This window comes from Heterobasidion irregulare (genome assembly GCF_000320585.1).
Source record: "Heterobasidion irregulare TC 32-1 unplaced genomic scaffold scaffold_02, whole genome shotgun sequence".
NCBI lineage: Eukaryota > Fungi > Basidiomycota > Agaricomycetes > Russulales > Bondarzewiaceae > Heterobasidion > Heterobasidion irregulare.
This window is the reverse complement of record NW_009258198.1, coordinates 2585731-2603675: the sequence shown is the minus strand read 5'-3', so window position 1 is coordinate 2603675 and position 17945 is coordinate 2585731. Positions and strand designations below refer to the sequence as shown.

The 17945-nt window shown below is 52.9% G+C and overlaps 3 protein-coding genes across 3 annotated transcripts; 1 reads left to right on the top strand and 2 right to left on the bottom strand.

Annotated features, from left to right (window-relative positions):
• Nucleotides 1-178: 178 nt before the first annotated feature.
• Nucleotides 179-1217, bottom strand: HETIRDRAFT_448962 (uncharacterized protein; the record flags this gene model as incomplete). Its single annotated transcript, XM_009544531.1, has 3 exons — nucleotides 179-250; nucleotides 304-615; nucleotides 672-1217. 3 exons carry the CDS (start codon nucleotides 1215-1217, stop codon nucleotides 179-181), a joined length of 930 nt encoding a protein of 309 aa, XP_009542826.1.
• A 528-nt stretch (nucleotides 1218-1745) lies between these two features.
• Nucleotides 1746-14304, bottom strand: HETIRDRAFT_42815 (uncharacterized protein; the record flags this gene model as incomplete). The annotated part of the gene is made up of 26 exons (XM_009543463.1): nucleotides 1746-1912; nucleotides 2019-2588; nucleotides 2638-2933; nucleotides 2984-3640; nucleotides 3752-4009; nucleotides 4060-4337; nucleotides 4395-5773; nucleotides 5822-6160; nucleotides 6217-6426; nucleotides 6484-6673; nucleotides 6728-7612; nucleotides 7661-8058; nucleotides 8111-8439; nucleotides 8741-8820; nucleotides 8884-9273; nucleotides 11492-11773; nucleotides 11829-12192; nucleotides 12264-12400; nucleotides 12463-12569; nucleotides 12614-12758; nucleotides 12811-12931; nucleotides 13232-13324; nucleotides 13375-13438; nucleotides 13491-13719; nucleotides 13971-14075; nucleotides 14137-14304. The coding sequence occupies 26 exons, from the start codon at nucleotides 14302-14304 to the stop codon at nucleotides 1746-1748; spliced, it is 8241 nt and encodes a 2746-aa protein (XP_009541758.1).
• Nucleotides 14305-14473: 169 nt separating this feature from the next.
• HETIRDRAFT_432559 (uncharacterized protein) lies at nucleotides 14474-17550 on the top strand (the record flags this gene model as incomplete). Its single annotated transcript, XM_009544530.1, has 8 exons — nucleotides 14474-14506; nucleotides 14556-14785; nucleotides 14842-15442; nucleotides 15496-15775; nucleotides 15835-15965; nucleotides 16027-16395; nucleotides 16467-16752; nucleotides 16902-17550. 8 exons carry the CDS (start codon nucleotides 14474-14476, stop codon nucleotides 17423-17425), a joined length of 2454 nt encoding a protein of 817 aa, XP_009542825.1. The 3' UTR covers nucleotides 17426-17550.
• Nucleotides 17551-17945: the final 395 nt, after the last annotated feature.

The following is a 17945-nucleotide window of genomic DNA, read 5'->3' as shown; positions in this document are numbered from 1 at the left end:
TGACGGACGCATTGCATTAGTCTCTTCGCCTCTGCTCAAATACCGCAGGTGCAAGATGAGATACAGGTGCGCACTAGCCATCTCGTCGCTTTCTTAGGAAAGATACGTGTTGAATATATACACAGTCAACAATTTCACAACTGAGAATACATCCCCTTTGTGCTACAAATCCTACGGATTACAAGCCGTTTCCCTGGGCCCATATCTTTGCTTTTCTGTATCCCTCGAGCAGTCCTCCGATAGCCTGAGCCTGAAAGTAAATCAATCCCTGCCTCAAAACGTATACCGCTCATCATCACTCACCGCATGATTAGCGTCGATCGAGGTTTGGGTCGGGTGTGTGTACCAGCTGATGATACTCACGAGCGTCACCATCAACCCGCGTTTGATGTCGATGCCAAGTTCCTCGGGGTGTTTCATGACAGTATATACACTTCCGAGCAGGAGGTGCATAGACCCAGGCGAGAATATCGAAGGCAGCACAGCGCTCAAAACGTCTTCGAGGTTCACGACAACTTGAAGTTGCCTGCCGAGGTACGCGAGCAAGGAGAGGGACTGGAGCATCGGGTCCACAGAGTTGACAGGGGCCGGACGGCCTGCATATGCGTGTATCGCCTTGATACAATCGTTCAGTGGGTATATCCAGGATGCTCGTTATTAGTGGCACTCACGTTGCTCCAAGTTTCCTCGCCACTGTCGACGCATTGCTTGAAGGCATATGCCTTCACGAGCTGTACACCCCAGCCTGAATAACTCTCCACTTGTCTGATAACCTCTCGCGTCAGGGCCAGCTGCAGGTCTGCGCTCGGGTTGCGTGCATCCCCGCCGCCATACACCCAGCCTGTGACCATCCGCACCAAGGCCCCCGCGAATGATGGTTCATCGGGTGCCACTGCAGGTCCGAGCGCAACGGACGCCCGCAGCTTATCCAGAAATACCGCGCTCGTCGTCGCACAGAGTTTGTCGAACTCGATCGTGCGGCTCAACTCTTCTGTGAGGTAATGCTGCCACAGGGGGATGCCGTCCCGTTCGTCTACCCAGGGCTCCAAGTTCCACTGTGGCAGAGGAGTGTTCACCATGCCATCAAGAGGATATGTCGGAGAGCCTCTTTCCTTGTCGCCAGTGGTCGTGGAGAGCAGATGCCCGAGGTCCGAATTGTTCACGAGTGAAGATGGGTCGAGGTCCAGCGAAAGATTGAAGGGCAACGGCGCAGACATTGTTTGCTCGCGAGGTCGCGTGGAAGACCAAGTTACGAATATCTGTGAGCAAGCCCACTTCATGAAGGTCACGCTCATTGCGCAGGAATGAGTGCCACTGAGTGGCATGGGCACGGCTGGACGCAGGATAGTGGTGGACAAAAGAAAGAATCCAAGTGCGCCTTTATCCAGTGGCCACGAATAAGCACTTTAAGGTGTGGCATTCTGTAGCTCTTTTCCACATGGCACTGTCGTATCTAGCCGTCGTGCCTTTTGGGTTTTGAGCATAGAAATTCAGATAGCTGCACACTCTAAGAGATACGGAGGTAATAAGGGGTAAGACAGTTCTGGAGATATGATTACTTATTTACGAGGTATGTATCGTACAATGAATTTGGAAAGCGTGGACGGTAATACAATGTAGTAGGGATCATTGGGAGCTAGATGGAAAGAAAACTGATGACAGCGACAAACAGACCTATATTCAACCTATCAACCGTCCTATCAAAGGAACCGATAGATGTACATGACTTCCAGGACCTCGGGATTTTACGACCGAGCGGTTCGACCAAGTGAAGACGCAGTACTAGCTGTGCTGGTACGGTACTGGAAGAGGTTGTGCAGTCTCGATAGCTTGTCTAGCTTCTCCTGCGATGTTCCTTCCAGCTCAGAGCCGCTGATACGAGAGGCAGCCGATCGAGGCGAGGTACTGTCAGCTCTTGAAGGTGACATTGGCACGGGTACAGGATCATTACGTTTGGCTTCCAGTTCTTTGGATTTGTTAGAGGAAGAAGACCATTTGATCCAGAAGACTAGACTTACTTTGCAACGTATCCTGCACAGCTACATCCCTTTCTTCATCTTCGGCAGCTCGACTGGCGAGGGCACGAGAGATGTACTTGCGGAAAGCAGGTCCAGTAGCTTCAAGCATTTTTTCTACCTTTGGCCGTTTGAGCGGATAAGCTTTTAAGAATTGATGAAGCTCGGTGATCCCTTCTTTGTGCATTGCGCCAGTCGTCTCACTCGATATATGACCTATGATCAAGAGAAGCTGTGCATCTGGATCAGGCTCTTCTACTGGTGGAGAAATTGTGCCGCTGATAGAAGTAACACTTCGACTTGTGCGGTGGCTAGGAGAAGAAGGACGGATGTCACCGGATGCAGCAGATGATGCAGTTTCGAGAGGAGAGTCAGCACGACTTTCTGGTGGGGAGAAAGTCCTAGCTTGGTAGTTGCCGTTTCTATTCCGTTCATCACGGGGGCCTGGAGCAGCGGGCGCTTGCCGTACAGAGCTCGAGTTGAGAATCCGATATACATATGGATATACGATGGTCGCCGAAGGATCATCGAAGGACGAAGACAGTATATCATACACATCATCCGCATAGTGCGCTATCAAAGGGTAAGCAGATGATACGACGATATCATGATGAAAACTGACCGACTACATGTTGTATGATGACTTTCACGGTTCTGAGAGGCATGTCGCCACAAGGTACCTTATTTGTTGACCTCGCTCGCCATTCGTTCGGCGGAACTGATTGGAGGAAGTGCTCAACAGCTGGGAATAATTCCACTGGGTCCAGTTTCAGTTCCACAAGATCTTGAGGTATATTTCTCGCCAACTTCCAGATACATTTGAGCACGAGCTCAGCAACTTTTGCATCTTGTGAATCTGCAGATGTGCCTTTGCTGGGAAACGGCTTGACAATTTGCAGAAGGAGTGCAAATAGTGCTCTAATGAATATTGTGAGTTGAGCATCTCGCCGTGCTTTGGAAAGAAATACCTAAACACTGTGATCCTTCTTCCAGTCGAAAACAATCGTAGCATGATCATATTGATGAACCTAGACAGATTCTTCACCTCGTTGTCTGCACTGTCGTCGGTCTGAAGTAGCCTGGTTGCGAGCTCCTCTAGAAGAGGTGTAAGGTTGTCGACAGTCAGAGACTCAGCAAGGAGGGGGTTGTCGCAGAAAGCATTGAGTGTTTGTATCAGATGCTTGGCTAGTCGAATGTTGCGCTCAGGTCGATCCGAGGCATGAGCCATTTGAAGTGTCAGAGTCTCGATCAGTCCCTCAGTATGTTCCGCGAGATCACGATAAAGCGATGACGATGGCCCCGCATCGGGTCCGAGCTGCAAAATTTTTTGAATCTTTTTCAGCGCATCAACACTACGATCCGAATCGGTGCTCAGAATAGTTGAAATGGTCAAGGTGATATCATTAGACGGTGGAGGGGCGGTTTCAGGATCTTCTGGAGGTTCTCCGCTTCGCCAAGATTCTATATGTGAACCTTGAGCGTTGCTGTCATGAATGTATGCTGGTGCTGGCTCTGGCTCCACTACAGCGTCAGCACTTGTCGCAGGAGTTTGAAGCTGAGACCGTAAGGTATTTGTACGTGGCCTGGGAGGACCTAATCTAGAGGGCAGGAGGCTTTTGCCACGGCTAGGAGGAGAGGTAGGCCCGGGTAGATGTGAGCCAGGTCGAGCAATCCCTGATAATGCTGGAGACATTGCTCTGGCAGCCGGAGGGGAACTCGGACGAGCAAGCCGAGACGGAGCAGCAACAGATGGACTGGAAGGTCGAGGCAGACCTCCAGGACGCGACAAGTTAGTGGACGGGGAAGCAGGTCGAGCAAGGCCAGATGTCAAGCGGGTAACCTGGGAAGGCGGTGCTGGCGCCAGGCTCTCTTGTGGTTCTGAAGAACTAGGGCCTGCGACTCTCCGAAGACGCTCCTCGAGCTGTGTCTTATCCTTTGGCGAAAGCGGACCAACAAGAGTCCATATTTTTTCTCCTACCAACAAGAAGATCTCGCTATCCAAGTATCAGTAACTCATCGAACCTTCGAACATGGAAGAATTCACCTCAAAGCTGATAGGGCCGATTTTCGTACATTTGGATCCTTGTCCGCAATCATCGATGCTAGCTGAGGGCATGCTTTTTGGGGCTCGCATGCCCCTAGCCCAGACCGCTTCAGCAAGCCGCCGAGTTCATCGAGGGTGAACTGGCGTGTCTTCGAAACTTTCGACTTTAAGCCGTGTTCTAGTAGTAGCTGAAATACTCTGCTGTAGGCATAGACTTTGGGCAACATTTGAACTATTTGTTGCACACGCAGGCGCACAGGTTCACGAGCATCGCCCAACTGCATGTCGTCGAGCGTCAGGATCATTGCCAAATATCAGATGAACTGCGGGCATACCTTGTGCACTATTGTCGGAATGAAGCACAATGCTTCGCCTTCTGATAGCTGATACTCTACACCCTTCATGAAGGCAAGCACAGCGTCGATAACGTCCAAGCACTTTGAGACAAGGTTGGATTGGGGTTCGTGCACCTTGATTGAGACATACTTGAGGGCCAAATCGGCATTAGCAATCCCGACAGTCTTCAGATCTGAAGGCGACATTCCCAGCGACTCGTCTCCGGCTTGTAATTGCATGTAGAAATCACATATCGAAGTCAACCCCGCAACATGATCGTTCACGGCGTTATGATCGTGACTAAAGAGGTGAGCAACAAGATCTTTCGATGCGTTCGGTTCAATTTGGTGCTGCAAAAGATCTGCTAAATCTTTGCGTGTGCTGCCTCCCTCGTTGATCCACTTTTGTGGATCTTTCGCAAGACGAAGTCTCTTCGTATCCAAGTTCGTGCCGAAAAATGGCAAGGAGGCTGATAACATTGGCAGCGCAGCTTCAGCAGCAGGGGCTGGCTTGAGTGCGGTGGGTACTGGCATCCCAGGTCGCCTCAGACCAAAACCTCCAGCCGCACTTGGTTTGCCTGGCAAGCGAGAGGAAGGAGCGTCCTCGTTGGTTTCGGTCCTCGATTCTGGTCGAGGAAGCGTACCCTGTGGAAGCTTGCGTCGAACACCCGACAGTTTACTTGCCGGTGCCATTTTCGGGGACTGAGGGGGGCTATTGGATGGAGCGGGGGGTGAAGGCATGATAGGCTTCGAGGGAGCAGCTTTGGCTGGAGCAGGAGCTTTGATCGGTGCTGATGCCGGAGCAGGAGCTGTTGATGCTGAGGTCGACGCAGGAGCTGCCGCACGAGCTGCGTTGATGAGTGGCACAGCTGTGGCTTTCGAAGCAGGCTTCAAAGAATTGGTTTGGTGAAGGACGCGGTCGAATCCAGCTGATGCGACTAAGAACGGTAACATGCCTTGAGCACCCTTTCGTACCTCGCTATTACGATCGTCTAAACACGACACTATAGGAGCAACCCAGCCGCTCAAGTCGAGGCCAGGCGATAGCTCATGCTCTTTGAACCAGTCGACCAGCCAAGTCAACAGATTGGCGCGTTGCACGGGGTTATTAGTTTCCAATGCCGTGCTGAGGCCATGGACCAAGGGCTCTAAACTTTCACAGGCTGTCGCGATTGCCGATAGCGTCGAAAGCGCAGCGGCCCGAATGGGGGCTTTCTGATCTGCAACAACTGTAGCAACTGGAAGGACGAAGAAGCGAGTCTGCTTTTCGAAAGGTTTGCCCATGCCAGTAGCAATTCGGGAGACAATATCAAGGGCTAGTGTTTGGACGGCCTTGTTCGCATCGGTGACGCGTGCCTTCAATATCTGGCCAATCTCACCTACAGCAAGTCAGAGCTAGCAATCACGGTTAAATAGAGTGAGCTTACCCATCTGCGGCTTCAAACGTTTATTTGAGCCCTGATCAAGGATCGCCTGTAGTGTCTCGAGGGCCTCTTTCTTCGACTTCCAAGCTTCGCTCTTGGCGTCAGTCAATATTGTGGTTCCCTTCAACAAACCATCGATCTCCACGCGAGGGAACAAATCGTCCAACGCATCCCCAGCAGCAGCATTACCCTTTCCTGCGGACCCTCCCTGAGATCCCATGTTCGCAAGATCGACCGATGTGCGGGTTGGCTCAGGAGCAGGCTGTCCTTCAACCTTGTCAAATTCACTTTGAATAGTCCCCAAGAGCTGAGGGTTCAAGTCTTCAAGTAGATCCTTGATGCCTAGATCCTGTGTAAACGAAACTGAAACTCACGTGCCAGAGTAAAGCGAGGCTCACCAGGGCCAGCGAATAGCTTTACAGACACAAGCGTCTTCGTAGCACTTGTACGCACAGCCGCGTTTGAGTTCTTTAGTGCTGTCTTGAGAAAGTCGATCAGACTTCGTAGAGACAGACCCGCAATACCGAATTCGAGGAGAACTGTTTGAATCCAGCCTATGGCGTCTGCCAAAGCTTTCGGCGCCTTTGTCTTGTTGAGAGGCTCATAAGCTCAATGCAACGAGTGGATTAGTTGAAATCGCGATGTTGAATGATTGTAGAGCTCACCTTGGCCCAAAACAAACTGTAATGAGGTCTTCTCCGCGAAAGTTACGAGCGCATCGCCAGCAGGCTTCTTCAGCTTCATGTCACCCAACTTCTCCGAAAGATGAGGAATCGCCAACGCAGCCGACGATCTCCCAAACGAGGGACACCTTTCCGCAAGAATGACGAGAATGCCGTACAGCTTGGCCGAGACCTGAGAACAAGGTTCAGAGGACCATTTCGAAGCAATTCACATGAGAAAACTGACCTGAAAGTTCTTCTCGTTCGATCCACGTTTGGCTAAGAAACGAACGACCACTTCTGCATCCAAATCATCAACTGCACCTTCAACCCAGGTGGTCATCTCATCGAGCGCTGCCAACCGCGTTTTCCAATTGGCGTCACCAAAATCCGTCACAATGTTGGCTGGTATGAGCTCTGCGACGAGGGCTTCCGCATCTTCGGGGTTGTGCTTAAATTTAAAGGTATCAAGAGCTCCGGGAGCTGCAGAGGCTGCTGATTTTGAAGGTTTGGCTGCTGCTGCTGCGGCGGCGGCGGCGGCGGCGGCAGCCGCAGGAGGCTTTTTCGCTGGCGCACTCGATGGAGCCGCCCCAGCCGCGGCCGGTGGCTTTTTCGCTAACAATCGAGCCGGCGGGCCCTTGGACTTCGGAGGGGCAACAGGTGAGGCAGGGACATCGTCCTCGATAGGTGGAGGGGGCGGGGGCGCCGGAGCTGGAGCCGGGGCTTTCTTCGCCGAAGCTGAGGCTTTCTTTGGAGGCTCTTTGGGAGGCGGAGCCGATTTAGGAGGTCCGCCAGCCCCTGCTTTGGCTTTTACTGTGGCCTTCTCAAAAGCTTCTTTCACCTTCGCCTTGCGCATATCTGCCAGCCCCTCCATCACAGCGCCAAGTGGTCTCTCACCAACCATCCTCATCAATGTCCCTAGAGACGTCGCCGCTTCATCACGAGCCCCAGCAAAGGAGTCTTCAAGCACGGGCGCCAGAGCGTCACAAAGAGGTTTGACCTGCGCAGGGGATATAGGCTGTGTAGACGTTGCTAAACATCGAGACAGAAACTTCAAGGTACCCTCCTTGACCTGTGGATTCTTGTTGCGCATAGCGGGAAAGAGGTCGTCCAAGATCTCCCCAAGAGTAGTCTAGGAGAACGTCAAGACAAATAATATCAGATATGTCTGACTACTCACTGTCTTGAACACGGCATCAAGTGCGGCACCGATGATATCTGTGACATTTGCCTTCCTTTCTTTCAACCTTTCTAGCATTGGAGGAACAACTGCTTCTCTGTATTTGCCAAAAGCACCCGGCACTCCTTTAGCGAGCGCCTCTACGCATTGCGCCGCCACCGTAACGCAGTTAATATTTGCGTCTGCTTGAACGCGTGTGGCCAAAGACTTAGCCAGATCACCCAATTCAGGTGCCTCCTTGATGCGAAGAGTAGCATTCAGAAGCGTAAGAAGATCATCCAGCGCCTCTTTTCGTTCCTTCCACTTGGAGGATGCGAGGTTCCCTTGAAGGTTGGAGGGTAGCTTGGGGACGATATCAACTTCTTCTGCAAATTGTCTTGGATCTAGAGGCGCGAGGTCTGCTCATAATTGTAAACAGCTGCGTAACTGACCTAGATACATCAAACACACCTTCCTCTACAAGCGTGTCAGCAGGACCATCATCTCCCGCTGCAGCCTGAGCTTCGGCATCTCTTGTTTGCTGCCTCGTCATTCTCTCCGGTTTAAGGCTTCCTCGACCTTTCCCATCCTTCTCCATAGACTCCCATGTCTCCTTCAACTCCTTGACTTGAAGTGGCTTGAGGTCCGCCAGAAATGGCTCGATACCAGCACCAAGATACTGATACAGCGCGTGCGTTAAGTTGATTCCTTCTGCACGAACCGTTTTATCAGAATGACCAAATATCTTGGGGAGGGCCTTCAAGACAGCTGTTGGCGGCGTTACTTGGATGCCGAATTGCCTACGAATTCATGTGGTCAGGACATGCAGAGCCGTGATTGTTAGCGTGAAGGAAAGAGAAGAGCGATCCCGTCGAGTAGCTCTGTCGGTAGAGTGAGCGCGAAGATAACACATGGAGGCGGTGACGACCATCGAGACCTTGGACCAGCCAAAGCACGAGTTGCATGAGACATCGTTCACAGAATGAAAAGTTATCCATGGTCGTGCGCACTGCAGATAGCTCAGATGTGACATTGACACTCTAGGTGGTGCACATGAAGAGCCAGACACCCACTACGCGTTCTTATGGCAAGAAAACTCACCGTACTATCTCCTTCAATACCATGACCGCTCCCGTAACGGCTTTTGGCTGCTTGGCTCCCAAACCAGGGAGAATGTTGTCCTATCCCGACGAGGAGCATATTGAAAGTTATGAGAGGATGGTAGGCGGCGATGCACATACCACAACACCAGTTCCGCCATTCTCAACCTCAACATACTGCAACGTAAGCTCCAGAGCTTGATTCTTTGTACCTGCTCGCGTGGAACCGAAGCACTTGTCAACCAAGGCGGGGACTACCACCTCCCTCGTCCGCGCAGCATTCTCGCCTGCAAACTTGACCAACGCCACTAAACATTCCACTCCTTTCTCCTGAGCGACCGCATTGGAGTCCGTTGCAATTTTCTTGAGCAGATCTGTGTTATTCAGGTACGGTTTGAAAGCAGGATCAGTGTCTGAGGCTGTAAGCTGGAAAGTCTTGATTAGAGATTCATAAGCGCTGACGCGGGCCTTCCAGTTCTTGTGAGCGAGTCTATCTTCAATTGGAAGAGTGGAGAAGTCCTCTTCCTGTGGAATCTGGCCATCCATGAGGAGACCGAGCAAGGCGATGTCGTGGAGGATGCAAGCGAGATCGTGCTCAACTGCGAGGACGCGCCCTGCAACAGAACGTGATGCTAGGCGTGACCGAGTCGCGTCGCGCACTGCCGGTTTGGGTCGCCAATCGGACTTGGACGTGTTCTGTCAATGAAGCAAGGTCATCAAGCTCACCATGACTGCGCCCAGGGTCAAATATACCAGCTGTGTATCCCCCTGTGATCCCACTCGCATTATCTCCAGTGGCGTATCACCAACTGATCCAAACCGACATGGTCGGGTTGTAGACATCGTGCCCAGACCTGCAACCCGCACTCGTTTGGGCTTTCAATTTCCACCTTTTGACCGTCTGCTAACAAATGACGGCGTCTATAAACCTCTGCTGATATACGCTCATAAAGCCTTACCTTGAGAGGTAGCCTATTATCCCCTTGAGATGTGCCACAGGCATGCATTGGAGTATATAGGGAGCGCAGCGGCCTCCTGCGACCTCATCACCCTCCTGCTATGCCTCTTCCAGCCAGTACTACACTGCTTATCGTAGGCGCAGGGCCTGCGGGCATGTCTCTGGCCCTATCTCTTCAGCATCAAGGGGTCAATGATTTTGTTGTGGTTGACGCAACGGACCAAGAGGAGCATTCCTCCCGCGCTATGGTCATCCATGCCGCTACCCTGGAGGTGCGTTCTTAGCGTTTTTTTTGCCGATCATTCGGTAAGCTAACTTCTTGCCAGGAACTTAACACCATCGGTGTTGCAGATGACTTGATCAGCCTTGGTATGAAAGTTGGCAGCATGCAATATTACGACCGGTCGTCTCTCCTCGTCTCCGCCGATTTCCATGCCTTGCACCCCTACACGCGCTACCCCTTCTATCTTCTTTTGCCGCAACACATGACGGAGAAGGTCCTTGCAAGCAAGCTCCATTCACAAAAAATCCCCGTTTACAGGCCATACAAAGCAGTGAACATGGAGAAGGCTTCTGGGGACATGGGCCCGATTGAAGTGACTTTCGAGGATGGTCAGAAAATCAGAGCTCGATACGTTATAGGCGCCGATGGCGGGCAATCTATAGTATGAATGCCCTGTATTCCACTATGTCTTTGTTCCAACTCAACGCCTTCCAACAGGTTCGTCGAATGTCTGGCATCGGCTTTGCGGACCCAGATGGCGAAGATTCTTCTGGTGATTCAAACACATTGGCGCAGATGGCCATCGCGGATGTCACATTCAGCCGACCTCCCACCGAAGCTGGTCGCAATGTATTGTTCGGTGTCCTTACTGAGGAGAGCTTCTTCATCTGCTCTCCCCTTCCATACCCGGAGGAGGTATCCACCTCCAAGAGCGCCCCTCGAAAGGCCATATATCGTATTGCGTCGGGAGTTCCCTTTGCGACCTTAGGTGTTCTTCCTGCCCATCCGTCCCTGGAGTACGTGCAGGACCTCGTCGACAGATATGGGCCCTACAACATGTCTTCCGACCCGAAGATCAACCCTGATCCCCTCCACATTACTGAAGTCATCTGGTCGACTCGTTTCCTCACCCGTTCTTCCGTTGCCGATAGCTTTTTCACCACCCTCGGGGACAACGATGCATCAGATGCAGGGGTAGTCTGCCTCGTCGGCGATGCAGCGCACATACACCCCCCTGCCGGCGGTCAAGGTATGAACCTCGGTCTCCGCGACGCCATCACTCTTGGCCCTGTCCTTGCAACTGCCCTTGCTGACAAGTCACTTCGTTCAAACGATGGCATCGAGGCATGGGCGAAGATTCGCCGGGTTCGCGCGCTCCAAGTCATCGCCGTCGCGAAGCGAATGGCGAGCGCAGTGGGCATGACCGCGGGTGGCGTGAATGGCGGTTACGCTGCCTGGCTACCCGTGCGTTTGTCCACGTTGAGGGATTGGGGACTCTGGCTCGCGGGTAAGTCAAGTCGGGTGCGAAGATCGTTGGCGTATCGCTTTGCTGGCCTGGAAGCGTAAGGGAAGTGTAGGAATTCTTAAGTGTCTATTCGGTAGTATCTCTGTTCTCCGTCGTATATGAGTATCATTGTCACTAGCTCGCTCTTCTGATCATATAGATACATCGTCGTCCTGCTACAGAGTTGATCGAAATACGGATGTACTGTGGCCTACCTGGCCGCCAACATCAATCCCACGTCACAGACCAACGCCCAAACATCTGATACCCAATCTTCGGATGTAACGATGGACTCCCTCTTTCTCTCCTCCTCTGTCTCCAAATGTCGCTTTGCAGCCTGGTCCCTTTCCTCCTCCATCTCCAGATTGTGGTACAAAACAGAAACAAGGTACTGAACATCCGCAAGGGAGCGCAGAATTTCCAGCGTTGAATAATCTTTCTCCGCGATAGCGAGGTACGGCATCGCCTCCCGTATCGACTCAGAAGACCTGTTCCCCGCGGCGATGATGCAACGAGCATAAGTGAAACATCCAAGCGCGCGCTGCTCAAGGTCGTCACCGTTGATTATCTGCGTTGGATGTGCTTTGTCAGCCACCGACTGCGTCTGTACTAGACAAACTCACTTGAGGAAGAATCTCTTCCATGATTTTTCTGCACCGCTTCGACATCCCAAACTCTAGCCCAACATCGGCAAGTAAAATAATGCCCGTTCTGTAAGAACCATAACGACACTGAAACTCTGCATGCCAGATGGCCCTGAGAAGCCTCTCGACAGAGACAGCCCCTTGATCCGCTTGCTGTACGCGAGATGTAATCGATAAACGAACAAGCGAGACGTGCGACAGTAAGGTACTCACACGCAGTCGCATCGTCTCATACAACGGATCTCGTATAATCGATGTGGGCGACCCGCCCTCCACGAATGAGTAGTCTTTTGAATTGAAAGGACTTGATGGCCGCCGAGGCCTCAGAAAATCTAGATATAGTCTGTCTTGGCCCCTGGCGCGTTTTGTCACCATGAGCTGCGCGCGCGCAGTGCGTCATTCGAATAGACTCACCGCCGAGTCGCTCTCAGCACTAGGATATGCCATATCTGAGATGCCCATTGAACGTAGTCGCTCATATTCAACCCTCGCCAGACATCGGGTTCGAGAAGCATAGCCAAGGCGGGTTGATATTGGCCTTGTCGGGCTCGCTGCAGGGTGCATCAGGCTTGGACCCTCTCCGAACTCTACGGCGGACGAGGGACGAGCGTACCCTGTAAGCCCTGTTCAGGTTCACCGTAAGGACATTGTTATCGTCTCCCCCGATTTCGCCAAATGCAGTAACGATATCCTCCTCGATAGCGGCCAGTCTATGGCAACCTGGGGTTGTTTTAGACAGGAAGGTGGTAATGCAACCCACTCACCGGCCACGCTCCATACGAAGGATTGGACTGCATGCTGGCTCCATTGCTCGGCGTAGTCTGGTGAATGACCTTGAACGTCAATCCAATGGTCATATAAGCCGTTTGCTTGAGCAATCTTTTCGAACGCAGCACTCAGAGGCTGCTCCTGCAGCTCAAAGTTAGTCACACATTCAGCGTCGTAAAGTAAAGGCTCGTACGCTCGATACTCTGGTGAGCTTCTCGACGTCAAACAAGACTTCGAGCGGATGAAGGCCAGGCTGAATCTCGTTCAGTGCAAGTCTGTCATTTTTATGCAACGGAGGGAGTCGATGCAGCAGACTATGAAAATAAGCCTTGAGCTTTCTAAAGAAGGTGAGCCGGACTCAGAATTACCTCTGACAGTGCTGCAGCGTTTCTGTGTCGTTTGCTGTTCGGGCGATGTCAATGGCTTCCGTCAAGAACTGCGGAGAGGGACCATGAGATAACGCCGAACAACGCGGAAGAAAGCCTGAACCTTGCGAGTTGCCACAAACTCGTGGCGGAGGTAGTGCATGCGAGAAAGATTAAGCAAAGCATGCTGACGAACACCTCTGGTAGTGATATAGCTCCCAACTATCAGAGAATAGACAAACCACTTACGAATCGTTGCCATCGTGAAAATGCTGCTCAAAGAAGCGACGGAGGCTCTCCGACGCCAGATTAGTATCGGCAATGGTAATCCCCCTCTCGAAACTTGAACGGAATCAGTTGCTGCGTTGCCATTGGAGCGTTACGAAACTCACGAGGCATACGGAGCAGGCTGCGCCCATTCATATTCATCCGCATGAGTTTTTGTGACGAGTCGGTCTTGATGGTGATGAGTCGAGTTGTACAAAGAAGACCATACGAGCACTCCTACCGTAAGTTATGAGATCCTTTTCCGTTTGCTCATAGCCAGTCTGGTAACCAGCCAACCAATGGTGATAATCACGTCGCAGTTTGATCACGCCTGCGTAAGAGAGCTTGATGAAGCTAACGTAGCATCTTCGACAGAAGTATCCAAGAAGGGACCGACGATACTTTGTGATGCCACCATTACGATACACTGAAACAATTGACATAAGTAGGAAACAACACACCAATTCTGGCTGAAGATGTCGATCAGATCTACTGAGCAAGAAGGAGTGAGATGCGCCGACATACTTCCATGTCTCCCTTTGGATCTACAAACAAATAGGATGTGGCTTTGTGCGCCATGAGGGCACTGTAGCTGTTTCTGAGCGCCGTCACTCACCATTGAAAAAGTTTGTCATCTGGTCCACAGAGACGAAGTCCAGATACTAATATATATGGCATTCAATTACTCTGTCATGTTTCCTGAGTACGATAATGGATTCACTGCAGGAGCGAGAGTGTCCAGAAAAGCGCGAGCGCCTTCCGTGTTGCTGTCGGGCCCTCGAAACAAAGACGACATCAGCCCTTGGTATGTGCTGGGCTGTCCTACCTGACAACATGAGGGGTCATTCTCAAAAAGGGATTCTCGTCGAAAAATGTCTCAAGCGTACCTCCGCCACTTCATGCATTATCACTCTGTATACGTGAAGAAGGAAGGAAGTGGTAGCAGCGGCCGTAAAACGGTTCCGTGATTGATATTTGAAGACTGTGTGAATAAGACTGAGAAGGCAGACATGATGCGGTCTGAGCGTGTGCGTGGTTGGCGGTGGCTCTTCCATCACAGAGTACGCCGTAGGTCGTTATAGGAGGATGAGATTGAACGTTTCGCGTGCTTTGGACGCGCCGTTCAAGACGCGTGATCAGCAGACGCGTCCAGATTTCGTGAGAAACTTGGCTCGCAAAAGTCTCCGACTCTAAAAACATTTATCTGCTCAGGCCGAACCTCACATGCAAGGAAAGCGCCCATTAAAAACGAGCCAGGTATGTACGTTCTGAAGTGGACCAGTGCTTTGCTGAACATTTCTTCCAGGGGCCCTCCAAAAAGCGTAAGATCACGCACAGCAAGTCCTCACAGAGTGGGGGCAAGACCAAGGCCAAGGTCAAGGTAGCGAAAAAAGAGCGTGCATCCGAGCAAATAACCATCCCTATCCCTGATCAAGGAGACGACTTTGAGCTCTCAGATCAAGACTTGGAGTTGGTGAACGAGTATGGCACTGGAGCGTCTTTCCTGGGCAGCCTGGACGAAAAGGGTATTGCCAGGTGCGTAAAACACTTCATGGGTTGCTTGCGCGATTCAATCTTCCACCGCAACACAGGAGCAAAAAGGAGCAGGATCGACTTCACCGTCTAACAAAACCTGCCCCTAAATCCCGTGTAGACGACGACCTCCCGTCAATAAATTCTCACTCTGACGACGACGAAGCTTGGAGCTCTGGCATAGACAATGATGCCCTCTCGAAAATGACCTCGGACTCCGAGCTCTCAGAGGACGAATCTCCTCCCAAACCTGTGCCTAGCAGCCTTCGTGCGCAACAATACGAGTCTGATTCGGACGTTGAAGCCTCCTACGAGGCCGTCCCGCGGAAACGTCGTTCGTCGTGGAACGAGTCCGACGATAACCAGTTCATAGATCGTCTGCCCATCAAACTCGCTGACGGCCGAATACAAAAGAGCGGCGAAAAGGTCGTGATCCTCACGAACGAGGACCACGAGGACGCGGAGACAGACAAGGAATCATCGGAGGACGAAAAAACAGAGCCCCCACAAAGGGTCGAAACCGTGGCCACAGGCGCTCGGTTTGGCCGCCCGGCCGTGCTCGATGTCATCGGCAATAAGTCGAGGCATCTGAGGATTCAAGGGGCCAAGGAACAGATAGCTGGTATCTGTCAGGAAATCGTGGGCGACCCTGAGAATAGCGTGAGTGCCCCCGACGTACGGAATTCACCTCACGATGCTGACTTCCATCGTAGCTAGGTCTCCTTCGACGCCTCCATACGTTCTCGCTGACAGAAATCTCCACTCCCGCGCATCCCGAGCCCGTGCCAAACGATCCTATCATCCGCAAGCTCGCCATCCTGTCACAACTCGCCGTGTTCAAAGACATCCTGCCGGGCTACCGGATACGCGCGCTCACGGATATGGAAAAGGCGGAAAAGGTCAGTCAGATGGTCGCGCGCACGCGGGAGTGGGAGCAGGGCCTAGTGGGAGTATATCAGTCATACCTTCAGACCCTGGAGGCCGAGATCAAAGGTACTTCGACGTGCACGGTTCTTCTTCTCCTTCAAAACGCTAATTTTCTAGCCACCTAGCGAAGACAGACTTGGCAGACAGTGCCCTTCGATGCATATGCACGCTTCTTGTCGACGTCACCCATTTTAATTTTCGCACGAACCTCATGAGCGTCGTCGTCGCCCGTCTGAGCCGGAAATCCTGGGACGAGGTCCGCTTCGCCGCTCTGTGTCTCGCGATCGACCGTGACGCTCATCTATCCTTTTCCGCAGGCATCCGACCTGTGTCTGAACAGCATCATCTCTGTATTCCGTGCAGACGAGACGGGCCTGGCGTCGCTGGAGATCGTCCGCCTGCTGAATCGCATGATCAAGGAACGCCGTTTCAACGTGCACCCGGACGTGCTCGCCTGTCTGCTCCACCTGCGCCTCAAAACCGAGCTCGGGGTTCGCGCATCGGAAGCGAGAGTCGAACGGGAGGATCGCTCGAACGGGCAATCGTCCCAAAAAGGAAAGGGCAAAGGGAAGGCGAAGCTCCATCTGAGCAAGAAGGGCAAGAAGGCATTGAAGGAGAGAAAGGAAATCGAAAAGGAACTGAAGGAGGCGGAAGCCGAGGTTGACAAGGAAGAGCGATCGTCCCATGTAGGTTCTGCGACTCCTGCGTCGACGGCGGTTCTCTGATGCGAACCGAATGTTAACAACGCCATATACAGCAAACGGAGGCGCTCAAGCTGCTCTTTGTCCTCTACTTCCGAATACTGAAGAACCCGGATCCGACGCCGCTCCTGCCAGCGGCCCTCCGGGGCATCTCCAAGTTCGCACACCTTGTCAGCATCGACTTCTTCAAGGACTTGATGAAGGTCCTCAAGGAACTCATCGCGCGTGAATCTCACGACGCCGTGGGCGACCTGACATCACCACATGCTCACAAGGGCGCGGGTGACGTCCGGCACAAACTTCAATGCATCGTGACGGCATTCGAGCTCCTTTCAGGCCAAGGTCATTTGCCCCTTTTCAGTTTTTTCCCCACCCGTTCCTATCAATGCTGAACTCACCCGTCCTTTATTATTATCACTATCGTTATTATTATCACCCCTCCCCCCTCGCACGGACCTCGCCTTTCCCGCGATCTCCCTCCCGCGCGCCAGGCGAAGCGCTCAACATCGATCTCAGCGATTTCATCGCCCAGCTGTACGCGATCGTCCTCTCGTCCAGCCTCGCCCCCGACATGGACTCCACGCCCGCGCCCGCGTTCAAGTCCGACGCGCCCTCGCCCTCATCCTCGTACCAATCCCAGTCCACCGCCGACCTCCTCTTCCGCGCGCTCCGCCTCGCGTTCCACCCGCACCCGTCCGCAGGCGCCGCGCCGCCCTGGCGCGCGGCGGCGTTCGCGAAGCGCCTGCTCACCGCCGCGCTGCACTGGCCCGCGCCGCGCGTGCTCGCGGCGCTCGCGTTCGTCGAGGAGCTGCTCGCGCGCGACCCGAAGCTCGAGGCGCTGCTGTCGACGGAGGACCGCGCGGTCGACGGCGTGTACCGCGCCGAGCTCGAGGACCCGCAGCTCTGCAACCCGTTCGCGACGAGCCTGTACGAGCTCCGCGTGCTCGAGGCGCGGCACCCCGACGCGCGCGTGCGCAAGGCCGCCGCGAAGCTCGCGCGGTTCAGGGCGTCCTAGCCCGATGCGGTGGCTTGATGTCCGGGGGGTGGGATGGGGATGGGGGCGTCGACAGCGCGCGCGTCTCGTGGGGGTCATGTCATGTACATCATACGTGGACCACTCTATGTAATACATGCATACGGAAGACGCGGATGACTCGATATATTGGGGGAGCGCGGGCTCGGAAGGCTACAAATTTTGGGTTGCGACACGTGCAGAGCGGATTTGGCTATCTCTACAACAAGTCCCACAACGACGCAAGATACAATGAAGGGGCGGTGGTGCGGCACGCGGGCGCGACGACGATGGTGATGATGACGACGACAACAACGAAAAAGGAAAGCAGAAAGAGAAGGGGGAGGTAGGGGGCGAATAAGGTAGACCGGGGCATAGGAAGTGCGTGCGTGCGCCAAAACAAAATGAATGAAGAAAAAAAAGAGATGTAAAAAATAATCCGAACAGTCCTCCTTTCATTTCCAAGAATGAATAGCGAATGAATGAATGAATGAATGAATCCAGCGGGCATCAAGAAAAAACG